Genomic DNA, 13,409 nt, shown 5'->3' with positions numbered 1-13,409 from the left:
TGTTTCAGATCAGAGAAGTGTATTTGTAGCTGTCAAGTCTATCGGCGATGGACCGTGATGATGACGCAGTTCTATGCACTAATTTGTGATGAAATAAATAAGGTAAAAGAGTTTTGAAAGGAAAGAATACAGACAAAGAATAGAGTGAGATCAAGGGGGAGAATGTTGGTTTGATCTCCCACCAATATGGCCCAACGGCCTTGTTGGGCCTTGACTCGCGCCCTGATCGAGGGCGCCCAACCCTATATGGTTGGTGGGCCCCCGTCGCACTGCGCTATAAATAAGAGGTGGGGGCCGGCGGCACTGTTCACGAGTTAAGCAGTGACCACTCCTCCCCACCGACATCAAACCCTAGAAACCCTAACCGATCCAGGGAGCGCAGCCAGCGACGGGAAAACTCACCGACGCCGGATCTACGCCGCCTCGACGTCCGCATCACTGCCACCACCGACGACGAAGGAGATCCACTCCGCCACTGACGTGATGGCCTCGGGATCGTCTTCCGCCGCCCCTGCTGCTCCTTCCGTCGACGGTCTATTTCTATTAATCCCGATCTATTTAATCCTTGTATTTACAGTTCTTGTATTAAATCTTGTATAAGGATATGCATCTGTTGTTTACACAAGAAAAGAATATCCCGTCTAGATCTATTACTAGTTGATCCTGCACAGAATATTTCTATCAACCGCTGCCTGAAGACATCAGGCAGATGGCTGCAGATGAGAGCTACTTTGGCTACTGCAAACTCTCTGACAACCTGATGCTCTTGGCTTTTGGATGGTTCTACACTGCATTGCTTGTGTCAGGTCCATCCTTAAGGGAAGATGCTATATATTCTCGTCAACCTAGTAGATCTCCAATACTAAAGAGGATCGGGGAAACATTGAAAGGGAAGAAGCACCTGCTGCTTGTAGAAAACCTGCATGTTCCTGTCACATTGGACGAGCTGGCTTTCATATTTGGCGAACGGCGGCCATCAATATCCCAAAATCGGCGGTGGCTCTTCTCAACCACTTCCTTGGATGTCTATGAAAAAAGCAGAGACTCTAGAGACCTGAAGGTCTGGGAGTTTCATTTAACTCCAGAATATTACTATGCCCCGCCTTTCCATGATTTCCGTAGCAGAGATTGGGTTATGTTGATTAAAGAGGCCTTAGAAGATGCAGCCAAATCCATTTTTATCGCACTCCAGGATAAAGGAGACGAGGAGTTTTGGCTCCACGTAGCTCAGCACTGCTTGTATTATGCTATCCTCTACCATCCCCTGCATGAAGCAACTGGACAACACATAAGCAACACCTCCTCGCTTACATCTGATGAGCTGGTTCGTTGCTGGGTGGCTGAGGACCTGCTTTTATCAGCAGCAAGCCCCAGCAAGATACCAGCAGAAATTGGCAAGAAACAGAGCAACTACTACAGGTCTGCATATGAAGCTGGGAAGGTCGTGATTCAAGCTTTGCAGGAATATTCATTTCTGCCAATCTACTCTGCTGTTTCTACCCCAGCAGGAAGCACTTCATCAAATGCGCCATCATCCTCCCAGGATGCCGTCACTGGTGTGTCAAAGTTGGCTATGGGTGCCCCACGGCTCAAGCACGATGAACTCAATGCTCGTGTGAAGAAGAGTAACCAACTAAGATGGGTCTCATTTCTGAATGATTATGGTAGGCATGTTAGCTGGGAATGGTGGCCGAGGGAAACCAGTGGAGATATAATGGTGACAACCCTAATTTTGAGAGGCTGCTCAAACATGTCAGTTATTCCTTTTGATAAGTTGCTCAACCCACACCTTCGTGTCCTTGATTTGTCCCACACACCTATAAATTCACTTCCACATGCCTTTTCCAACCTACTGAATCTCTACATGCTCTCACTCAGAGGCTGCTCCCTGCTACAGACCTTGTCTCCACCACAACATAATTCTGAAAAAGAAACACCATCACCAATTTCTCATCTGGAAAACATTCAAGTCCTAGATATGAATGGGGTTCCTTTGCTTGAGCTAACACAACAAGATGGAAGTAACAAGAGCAATCTGCACTACCTTGACCTATCAGGCTCAAAGTTCACCACCCTTCCTTCTGAATTCTTCTGTGAACTGTCAAGCCTTGAGGAGCTCATTTTCGGTAACTGCACCAATCTCAGAGAGTTACCTCCTTCCATGACTCAATTGTCAAATCTGTTGGTTCTTCATGTCGAGGGGACTCAGATTACCTCTTTTCCAGAGCAAATGTTCCAGAAAATGCAAATCCTACATACACTCAAGCTAATCAGCAACATCCTGTTGATGTCACTACCAGTGTCCCTGTCTGAAGCCAAGGGCCTCAAAGAGCTACATATCTCTAACTGCATTAGCTTATCTCTTCAGATTGTCTGGGAACTATTACCATTCCTTGAAAGTCTTTATATACAAACATGGGAGGAACTGGAAGATATCAAGATCCTTGGGCATCCTAATCTGAGAACCTTCTCACTCTCTGGACCATGGGTTAGGTGCTTGTCCTTGTGTGGATGCAGCAAGCTCAAATCTGTGAACTTTAGGGATGACCTTAAAGCATTGGAGGCTGTTGATCTTTCTGGAACTGCTATTGAGGAGGTCCCTCACAATCTCCCAAATCTACCACAACTCAACATGTTACTTCTTCTTGGAGTCCCTTGTTCCATGAGATTTCCATGGCATCTTTTGGACCGGTTTCCTAAGGTTTTCTATTTGGATCACTGTGCAAATGATGAAAATCAAATTCCAGAGATGTTTTGCCAGCAGAAATTAACTTATAGAGATGAAAATCAGCACAAAGAGGAAACTACCAATACAGCTCATATCAAAATAGATGACCCCAGAATGTTTCATAGCTTCAACGCAGGTGCTGCTTACAAGTTAGTTAAGAAAGGACACTTTCTTCAGTCGTTCAATGTTCAAGTTAAACCATGCAGTGTGACAGGCAAGAAACCACGGAACAATGAACTTGAGTTATCTACCAGGATCCAGAGGTGTTCGACTTACAGTGATGTTCAGTATTCAGAGGTAGCTAGCATTATGCCCACGATGATGCTTCAGCCAAAACGACGTCATGTTGAGATATCAGCTAAGAATCAGTACCCAAATGGCTTAAGGCATATTCTCTCTGTCACAAACTCAATGTTCATCACAGATGACGCTTTTGTTGGATGCCTTACAGACATCAATTACAGTCTCAATGAGCTAGAAGAATGCCAGCTCCAGCACTGCCATCAAATGACAGTAGTGTTTTTAATGCGTTCATATGGTTCAGAGGTTTTATCACACTTGCAGGTACTGCAGGTCCTCCATCTAAATAACCTACTAAGTGTGGTGGAGCCTGATATTCTGTCATATTCTTATTCGATTACTCTGAAAGTTCTAAAGCACATTCGCCTGGAGCACTGCCCAAGATCGGAGAAAATGTTCCCATGTAGTTTGTCATTACCTGCACTGGAGACTCTGGTCATTCTCTTCTGCTCCAACCTCAAGACAATTTTCTACAAACGACCTGATTATGGGGTAGCACGTTCTCCATTCCCAAACATCAAAAGCATCTACCTCCAGGAGCTTCCACAACTGCTGAACATCCATGATGATGTTACATTTCGGTTTGAAATGCCAAAGTGGGAGAAGCTCTTTGTCCGGGGCTGCCAATCCTTTCACCGTCTACCACTCCTAAAGATGAAACGTGAGTGGTGGGAGCGGGACGTGCATGTGCTGCTTCCAGAGTCAAAGGTGGAGGTGAACGGAGAACGTGAGTGTTGGGGCACGTTGCATTTGAAGCTGCCAGAGCAGACTGACTATTACTTGCATGTGCCGCCACCAGAGTCTGTATCACGCAAGAAACATATCATTGAAAGCTACCTCAGGTGATCAGTTTGCATAGAACTAGGTCCATTTCAGTGAGTTCCATCCTGCTTTTATTTGTGACTGAGTGTGTTGGTTTTTCGTTTAATAATGTTTGCCAAGGGACATGTCGTCTCGTCACTGTGTGCTGGTTTGCTCAGGCCTTGTTTAGTTCCGAAAAAATTTCAGATTTCGGCACTGAAGCATTTTCGTTTTTATTTAACAAATATTATCCAATCATTGACTAATTAGGCTCAAAAGATTCATCTCGTGATTTACAGACAAACTGTGTAATTAATTTTTATTTTCGTCTATATCTAATGCTTCATGCATGTGCTCCAAGATTTGATGTGACGAGAAATCTTGAAAAGTTTTTGGTTTTCAGGGTGAACTAAACAAGGCCTCAATCTGTTCATGTTTAATTTGTTTGTGTTTTAATAATTGGTGATATCGGGTTGCCATGATACCAAAATTTGTGTGTATGAAGTTATGAACTGATGTGCACAGAACAAACTTGTACTCTTTGTAATTCGGAACTGTACTGTTTGTAATTTGGAATGGTTAATGTACTCTGCTTTTGTACTTTTATATGTCCTGGGCTTATTGATTACTCCACTGGCGCTTAATGTTATTTTCTCATCTTCATCATTGTTCCGATGCTAGGGAACTCTAGTGTGGCCTGATGGTGGTGTTTTCTCATCTGCATCATCATTGCTAGGGGAGTCTACCGTCGGAACATGGCAGCATCTTAACGATCTAATACTTTGACACGCAGAGGCAACCAGTAACCAAACCCAAATTACATAACATCCAGAGCACATTCATGGAAGCTACAGCAACCGGATTCCTGGCCGGAAGCAATACCTGTTACATGAGTTAACTCCACCACAACTAATAAACACAATATTTTGGCTTTTTACCTGAAAATTTTCTCGAAAAAGGGTTCCCTAGCTTCTGCTCATTTTATTTCATGCCATGTGCACAGCCTCTTGTTCAGTTGTTTCAGCTGGTCTCGGCCGTTGTCCACTTAAACGACTGGGTACTAGTTTATTCTTGCGGCGAGAGCTCAGTGGACTGTACTCCATCCTATGGCAAGCATTCCCTGAACTCCTTGTGACCATGGCATCCGAGACACCACAATGCCTCCTTGCTGCAGCTGCACTGGCGCACCCTTTGACAGCACATGGATCTAGGGCGTTATTTTGAATTATCTTTCATATTGATATATGTGGGTAATTTATATATACAAATATAGGGGTTATCCTGAATTATCTTGCATAATGAAAGATGTGGTTACATGTACATCAGATGCAAAATTAACGTGGTGTCTCCGTTGAGGCAGAGTTAGCACTGTCACACGTTCGTGCATTAGCACCGGTCGGGAAGGGCCTGTTGCCTCAGTTCCCGAGCCGGTGCTGCCCTTCCGGGACTAAAGGCCCACCTTTAGTCCCGGTTCGGGCAACCGGAGCTAAAGCCCCCCCCCCCCTTTAACACCGGTTGGTATTACGTGTTAAAGGGTTTCTTTTTTTTTTGTTTACTTCTTCGGTTCTGTTTATTGTTTTTATATAATATATAATAATAGATTTTTGCTGATACAATAATATATTTATATTACACGCATATTAAGCATATATAAATGAAAATTATAGGCTTAGCTTAATAATTAAGCTTTGCCTATAATAAAATGAATAGACCACATCAAAAATTAAATAGATATGTAAAAAGCTTTATATATATATAGTTTTATATGTACAAAATTCGTAACACATATATACATAGAGTTTTTTCTCCCAATGTCTACAAACGATACAAATGATCATCGTTGTTTGGAATAAGAGTTTCGTTGCCGTTGAAGTGAAACTCGCCGTTTGGATTGATCACTTGGTCGCGGAGAAATCCTGCTATCGTCTCTTGGATAGCTTTAATTCGGTCTTGTTGTAGGACCTTTTCCCTCAGCCATTCCGTCTTTAATTTGAAATAAATAAAAAAGGTATTAGTTATCTAAGTTATTCAATATAATTCAAGAGATAATGAAAAGAGACATGTAACGTACTCTGAGCGTCTCTGTGGGTGTTTGATTGACTTGTGTCATCATGAATTTGCACACGTAATATGCACATAGATTGTTCCCCTCTTCTTATCTTAAACGCCACTGTACGATATATATATAAAAATATTCACGACCACGACAATAAGAAGGCTAAAAGTTAGCGAAAGTTTGTTAGCTAGTAGAACTTACTTGTGGATGTATTATGTTAAGCGGCGCTTTACATCCACTGAGATGTTCACGGTCAATGAATCTTTCCCAAACCCTATACACAGCCATTGTGGATCGTGAACTAATAATTACAGAGTCATATTATTATATTTTTTTTAGCTGAGATCCACATTACGTACCTTTGAATAATGTTTAGTTGATAATTTTCTTGTGGTTTTCTCATTGAGTCAAAGATTATCAACCGGTTCTTGGGAATTTCAATGACCATGAGTATCCAGTGAAAGCTGTTTACACACATATATATATAGTCAGTCCTATAATGTGAAATAAAATATGAATGCACTTAATAACTATATAACTCACTCGAAGTTGAAGGGGAAGAGTATTTTTTGTTTTTCTTTTTGGTTCACAAAGAACCTCATAAGATTGGTGCAGACTTCTGTCTCATGATCTGCTGTCCACACTGCCTGCGGAGCCTTGAAAACAATATAAGGGTCAACGAACCCAATACTATTGTCATTTCTCATGAGCTCTCTCATTTGATGCCTGCATATATACATACAAATGCTAAGTGTGTAAGAATTATATACATGTAATTAAAGAAGTTAGAAGTATAATAAAAAGAAAAAATACTTACAGACAAAAGCAGTTTTTTCGTAAGGTACTTACAGACAAAATACTTCACATAAAAGTACGGCTTTTCTGGGTTAAGCTGTTTTTTCCTATCCTCCTTTAATTTATCAAAAATTTGTTTGACCTCAGCTTTGGATGTAGCAATTACCTCCTCTTTACTCTTTTCGTAAGGTAATTTTTCTGGCGTCTTAGCTCTCTTTGCTGAGGCAGCCTTCTTTGGAGGTGGGACCGATGACTTCAGTCCTTCTTGAGCGGACCGCTTCTTACTACCTCGCTTTGGAGGCGAGGGGACCGACCGTGCACTCTTTGGAGAGGGCGGTGCAGGCGGTGGAGGTGGTGGGGCCGATTTTTTTGGCGTTGGAGAACGCGGTGGAGGAGTTGGAGACCTCGGTGGAGGAGGTCGAGACAGTGGTGGAGGCGGTGGCAGGGTCGGTGTGGCCGCCGCAGGTGTTGGAGGAGATCCAGCATTGTCACCGCCCGCAGCACTATGATGCGCTGGGGAGAGAACTGGACTTAGGTTGGAGGAGACCCTGCAAAGAAAACAATTACAAGTTTTGTGAGCAAACTTTTTTTTAATTTCAATACATAATAAATAATATAAGAAGTAAAATCACACACAAACCTATGTTGAGGAATAATTATGAAGCGCTTGCGCCAACAAATAAATGTCTTCTCAGCTTCACCTAAGGTCTTCTCTCCGTCTCCCCCTTCTATGTCTAGTGGCACATTGCCACAACCTTTCTCAACCCTATCAACCGAGACGCTAGCATATCCACCAGGTACTGGTCGATTATGGATTCTTGGAGTTCCGTTTGGTCGATAGGGTTGACAACAGCGATAGCCACCTTTTTGCTTGCATTTCCATCTGGTACATGCAGCTCACAGGTAGTAAAAGCCTCTGTGACATCATCCACGGGGAAGTGTAGCTTCGTGTCATCCTGAATGGTTGGTACTTCCATGGATGCGCAACTGCTTTTCAACTGGCCTGGGGGGCTAACATTGACCTCAGGTTGTGATGTACCTTGCCCTTTCGTCATTTGACTAAGTGCTGCTTGCACTTGCCTTTGAATATCTGCCTGCATCCATTCTTCACGAGCTTTCTCGCGCTCTTGTGACTGCAGAACAAAAGCTTCCAGGCGGCGGATCTGCTCTGCCTCCTCATCCTTCTTTCTCTGGCGGCTTCTGTAGGTATCTTGATCGGCTTGGAATGATTGCAGCCACGGAACTGCCCCATAGCCTCTCGTACGCCCACCGTGCTCAGGATTTTCAAGCGAGGTGAGTTCATCCTTCTCCCTGTTAGGCCTGAACTCACCAGACTGAACCGCCTTTTGTGCACGGACTAGTCTCTCTGCTGCTCTAGAGATTTCTTGGCCCCAAACTAGCGCCCCGGTTAGAGATTCTCTTTGTTTCTAATGGCTCGTTCCTCGCCCTCTTCTGATGTTTTGTACTGCACAAAGTCATTCCAGAAGGCCCTCAGCTTTACATATTGCTTGAGGTTGAAATTAGGAGTCTCATTTTTCTTGACATATTTATTGTACAAAGTCTTCTTCCAATTCTCTGGAACAGTACTGCCATCTTCTTCATAGTCCAGTCATAAATTCGCACCTTCAACTCTTCATCGTTGGTGTCGAAGGTAAAAACGTCTGTGACGGCTTTCCAAACTAACTCCTTGTCACGATCAGAGACAAAACTGATCTCAGGAGCACCTCGCTTCTCTCTCCATTCACGAGCACTGATCGGTATTTGATCTCTCACAAGATATCCACAGTGACTAACATATTTATTTGCATGCTCACCAAGTGGTCTGCCTGTAGCTATCTCAAACTTAGAGATTACATAGCGGCCCTCCAACGGCTTCTTTAGCCCTCGTGGAGGTACGCTTCTCCCCGTAGAGGTCGATCCAGAAGGCTACACGTAGATATAGAAACAAAAATACTAAATTAATAACCAAGTAATAAGTCTAAAACCTAATGTAAGAGATGCATTAATTATATATGTTTACATTTACATATACCTCGCCAGTATTTTCTTCTTGTTGCACGACAAGTTGTTGCTCAGACGCATTGCCCTCTTGTTGCTCAGGGGCATTGCCCTCTTGTTGCTCAGTCGGATTGCCTTGCATGATCTCGTGGTAATCAATAAAGTACTGACTACCGTCGTCGATCATATTTTGAATGGCAGCTTCCATATAATCAGGATCATCATGAGGACGGTCAGCCATTTCTATGTCTGCAACCATACATATATATATATATTCTATATAAGATAAGAAATACACTAGAATAATATACTAAAAAATAATACTAGAATAATAGTACAAACAATAATATATACAAAACACTACTAGAATAAATTTGGTGGGTAAACACTACTAGAATATATATTAGAGACTTATATACTACTACTAGTACTACTACAAATGAAAGTGTTGGAGTGCTCTAAAAATAATACTAGAATCTTTTAAGCCAAGTAATACATTAGAATAAAAAACAATACTAGAATAATATATAGTACAAACAATAATATATACAAAACCCTACTAGAATAAATTTGGTGGCTAAACACTACTAGAACATATATTAGAGACTTATATACTACTACTAGTACTACTACAAATGAAAATGTTGGAGTGCTCTAAAAATAATACTAGAATCTTTTAAGCCAAGTAATACACTAGAATAAAAAACAATACTAGAATAATATAGTACAAACAATAATATATACAAAACACTAGAAAATAAAATATGATACAAGAATAATATACAACAAATATATACTAAAAAATACTATTACAAATAATATATTAAAAAAATAATACATACATACATACATACATACATACATACATACATACATACATACATACATACATACATACATACATACATACAATTATAATTCATACATACAAACTATATATATATGTATATATGTACAAAAAATAATATACATACATACAAAAAATAATACATACATACAAAAAATAAAACATACATACATACTATATATATATATACTAGAATAATATATTAAAAAAATAATACTACAAATCAAAACACCATATATATATATATGTGTGTATATGTATATATATATATTTCTGGTCTAGTGTATATAAATATTTAATTAATCAATGGAGAGATGCATGGCGTTCTCGATCTATACATTTTGCTTAGCACACAGCCGGCCGGGAGAAGAGATCGATGAGACGACGGGTTGGTCGGCGTTGCTGGTGCCCTCCGGCGGCGGCGCTGATGGAGGGCCGCGGCGGAGCTGGTGGAGGGCCGCGGCGACGCTAGTGGAGGCCGCGGCGACGCTGGAAGAAGGACGCGGCGGCGCTGGGAGTTGAAACGGCGCGACGGCGGCGGTGAAGACGACGAACGTCGCGGCTCTGGAGACGAAGACGCAGGTAACTGCTCAGATCCAGGGCGCACGCGGCTTATATAGGGGTGCACCCTTTAGCACCGGTCTGTGGCTGGAACCGGTGCTAAAGGGTCTTTAACACCGGCTGGTAACACGAGCCGGTGTTACGAGCCGGTGCTAAAGGGACCCTTTAGCACCGGTTCCAGCCACGGACCGGTGCTAAAGGGTCCAGCGCGCGCTAGGGCGGGCTCCTAAAATTTTCACAACCCTTTAGCACCGGTTCCCACTATGGGCCCGTGCTAAAGGCCCTGTTTTTTAGTTTAGGGTTTTTCAATTGTTTATATATACAGTTTATATTATAAATTGTATAGTAAATTAAATATTTTGCATAATGTTTTTTAAACAGTGACATATATTGTAATTTGTTTTAATGTACATATGAAAATTTTTAAACTTAAATATCTTATTGTATTTTTATAATTTGCAATGATTTTGTAAGAAATGTTTAGTATTTTGTTAATGCAAAAATGTATTATTCCAATAAATTTACAAAAACTATATCCAATCAACTTGAAATTTATTTTCACATCATATTGACGTAAAACTTTTTATTTTTGTTATTTATTACTAGGAATGCTAGTCGGGTATAGTTTTCATCAAATAAAAAATCATATAAAAATATATATCTTGATGAACGCACCCTTTGACCGAACCCTAGATTGTCCAAATGGAAAAGTCATGAATACAAAGTTTGCTACACTCATCAAGTTCTACATTTTGTCTAATGGTCAACTTTTCATTTGGAAAAGTTTGAACCACTGAATTTTGAATTTTCATAGAACTCATAGCCACGCAGCGGTTTCGGAACCCTAGATGGTCTCGAATGGAAAAGTAATGAATACCAATATTGTTCCACTCATCAAAATCTACATTTAATATATAGACCATTTTTGCATTTGACAAAGTTTTGAGAATGTGTAGTTGAAAATCCACAATTGACACATATAGTTTCATTTAGTTTGTGTGAGATTCAAGAATTGGTGGGTATTGTTAACTTAGACTTTCTCAAATGGAAAAGTTGTGTATATAAAAAGTTTAGATCTTGAAGATATCTAACAACTTGGTATTCAAAATATTTTCATTTGAAGTAATTTAGTTTGTCATTTGACCAAGTTTGACCAAAACCCGTCTAGGATTTTATAGAAATGTAATTAGGATTGGCTCAAAATTATCCAAATGGAAAAATGGACAATATATAAAATATAGATCTTGATGATCTCTAACAACTTTGTATTCAAACTTTTTTCATTTGAAGTCATCAAATGGGCCATTTGACCAAGTTTGACCAAAGTCAAAGCATTGGTTTTTACAAACACACCCTTTGACCGAACCCTAGATTGTCCCAAATGGAAAAGTCATGAATACAAAGTTTCCTACACTCATCAAGTTCTACATTTTGTCTAATGGTCAACTTTTTATTTGGAAAAGTTTGAACCACTGAATTTTGAATTTTCATAGAACTCATAGCCACGCAGCGGTTTTGGAACCCTAGATGGTCTCGAATGGAAAAGTCATGAATACCAATATTGTTCCACTCATCAAAATCTACATTTCATATATAGACCATTTTTGCATTTGACAAAGTTTTGGGAAGGTGTAGTTGAAAATCCACAATTGACACATATAGTCATGACAATTTTTGCATTTGATGATCTCTAACAATTGGAAAAGTCATGAATACAAAGTCATGAATACAAAGTTTGTTACACACATCAAAATTCACAATTCTCAAATATAGTTTCATACAAAGTCAAGCCGACACAACAGTGAACTTCTTCTTGACGTATGACCCTTGGTTATGATCCTGCCGTAACCATGGAGTATCCTCATTGTTTAACAGAATGCTTGGGTCTTTGTTGACTATGATGGGCGGAATTCGATCATCCCTTTCGTAATCGCCTGACATGTCTGACTTGTCCTCAATTCCGACAATGTTTCTTTTTCCAGAAAGGACAATGTGGCGCTTTGGCTCATTGATGATTGAGTGGTCATCATTTTTTCCTCTCTTTGGTTTCGTAGACATATCTTGGACATAGAACACCTGACTCACGTCTGCAGCAAGGACGAATGGTTCGTCTTTGAACCCACTATTGTTAAGGTCCACGGTTGTCATCCCATACTCCTTGTCGACTGTCACCCCACCTCCGGTCATCTTCACCCATTGGCACCGGAACAAAGGAACTTTAAAATTAGCTGCATAGACTAGTTCCCATATGTCTTCTATGCGTCCATAATATGTTTGTCTGTTCCCATTTGGATCCATGGCATCCACGCGTACACCACTATTTTGGTTGGTGCTCCTTTTATCTTGGCCAACTGTGTAAAATATGTTACCATTTATCTCGTACCCTTTGTATGTGAGGACATGCCATGATGGTTGCCTGGCCAACAAATAAAGCTGCTCATCAATGTTTTCATCACCTTGACATTTTTTGCGCAACCAATCGCCAAAAGTTTCCATGTGCTGACGCATTATCCAAGCTTCATTCTTCCCGGGCCACTGGGACCGTAGGAAATCTTTGTGTACCTCAACATATGGTTCCACCAATGAGGAGTTCTGGAGAACTGTGTAGTGTGCTTTATTGAAGTAATCGTCTCCCGTACCAATATATGTTTTCTTCCCAAGTGTTCCCTTTCCGCTGAGTCTGCCCTCGTGTCGAGATTCAGGAATGCCAATCGGGTCAAGGTCTGGAATAAAGTCAACACAGAACTCTATGACCTCCTCTGTTCCGTAGCCCTTGGCAATACTTCCTTCTGGCCGAGAACGACTACGGACATATTTCTTTAGGGCACCCATGAATCTCTCGAAGGGGAACATGTTGTGTAGGAACACAGGACCGAGAATACGAATCTCTTTGACCAGATGAACTAGGAGGTGTGTCATGATATTGAAGAAGGATGGAGGGAACACCAACTCAAAGCTGACGAGACATTGAACGACATCATTCTGCAGAGTAGCTAGTTGCTCTGGATTGATTGCCTTCTGAGAAATTGCATTGAGGAATGCACATAGCTTTACGGTGGCTAGACGTACGTGTGGAGGTAGAATTCCTCTTAAAACGATCGGCAACAATTGCGTCATTAGAACGTGACAGTCATGGGACTTCAAGTTCAGGAATTTCTTCTCTGGCACATTAATTATTCCCTTGATATTGGAGGAGAATCCAGATGGGACCTTGATGCTACTAAGACATTCAAACATGCTTTCCTTCTCTTCTTTGCTCAGAGTGTAGCTAGCAGGGCTTAAGTAATGACGTCCATCATCTGTCTTTTCTGGATGCAGGTTGT

General features: G+C 41.0%; 1 protein-coding gene across 1 annotated transcript; it reads left to right on the top strand.

Moving 5' to 3' along the window:
* LOC8073656 lies at positions 710-3,874 on the top strand. The gene has a single exon (XM_002450346.1). The coding sequence runs from the start codon at positions 710-712 to the stop codon at positions 3,872-3,874; it is 3,165 nt and encodes a 1,054-aa protein (XP_002450391.1).

Source organism: Sorghum bicolor, chromosome 5 (genome assembly GCF_000003195.3).
Source record: "Sorghum bicolor cultivar BTx623 chromosome 5, Sorghum_bicolor_NCBIv3, whole genome shotgun sequence".
Lineage (NCBI taxonomy): Eukaryota > Viridiplantae > Streptophyta > Magnoliopsida > Poales > Poaceae > Sorghum > Sorghum bicolor.
Note: the sequence above shows the minus strand (reverse complement) of the source record. Positions and strands in the feature narration are given on the sequence as shown.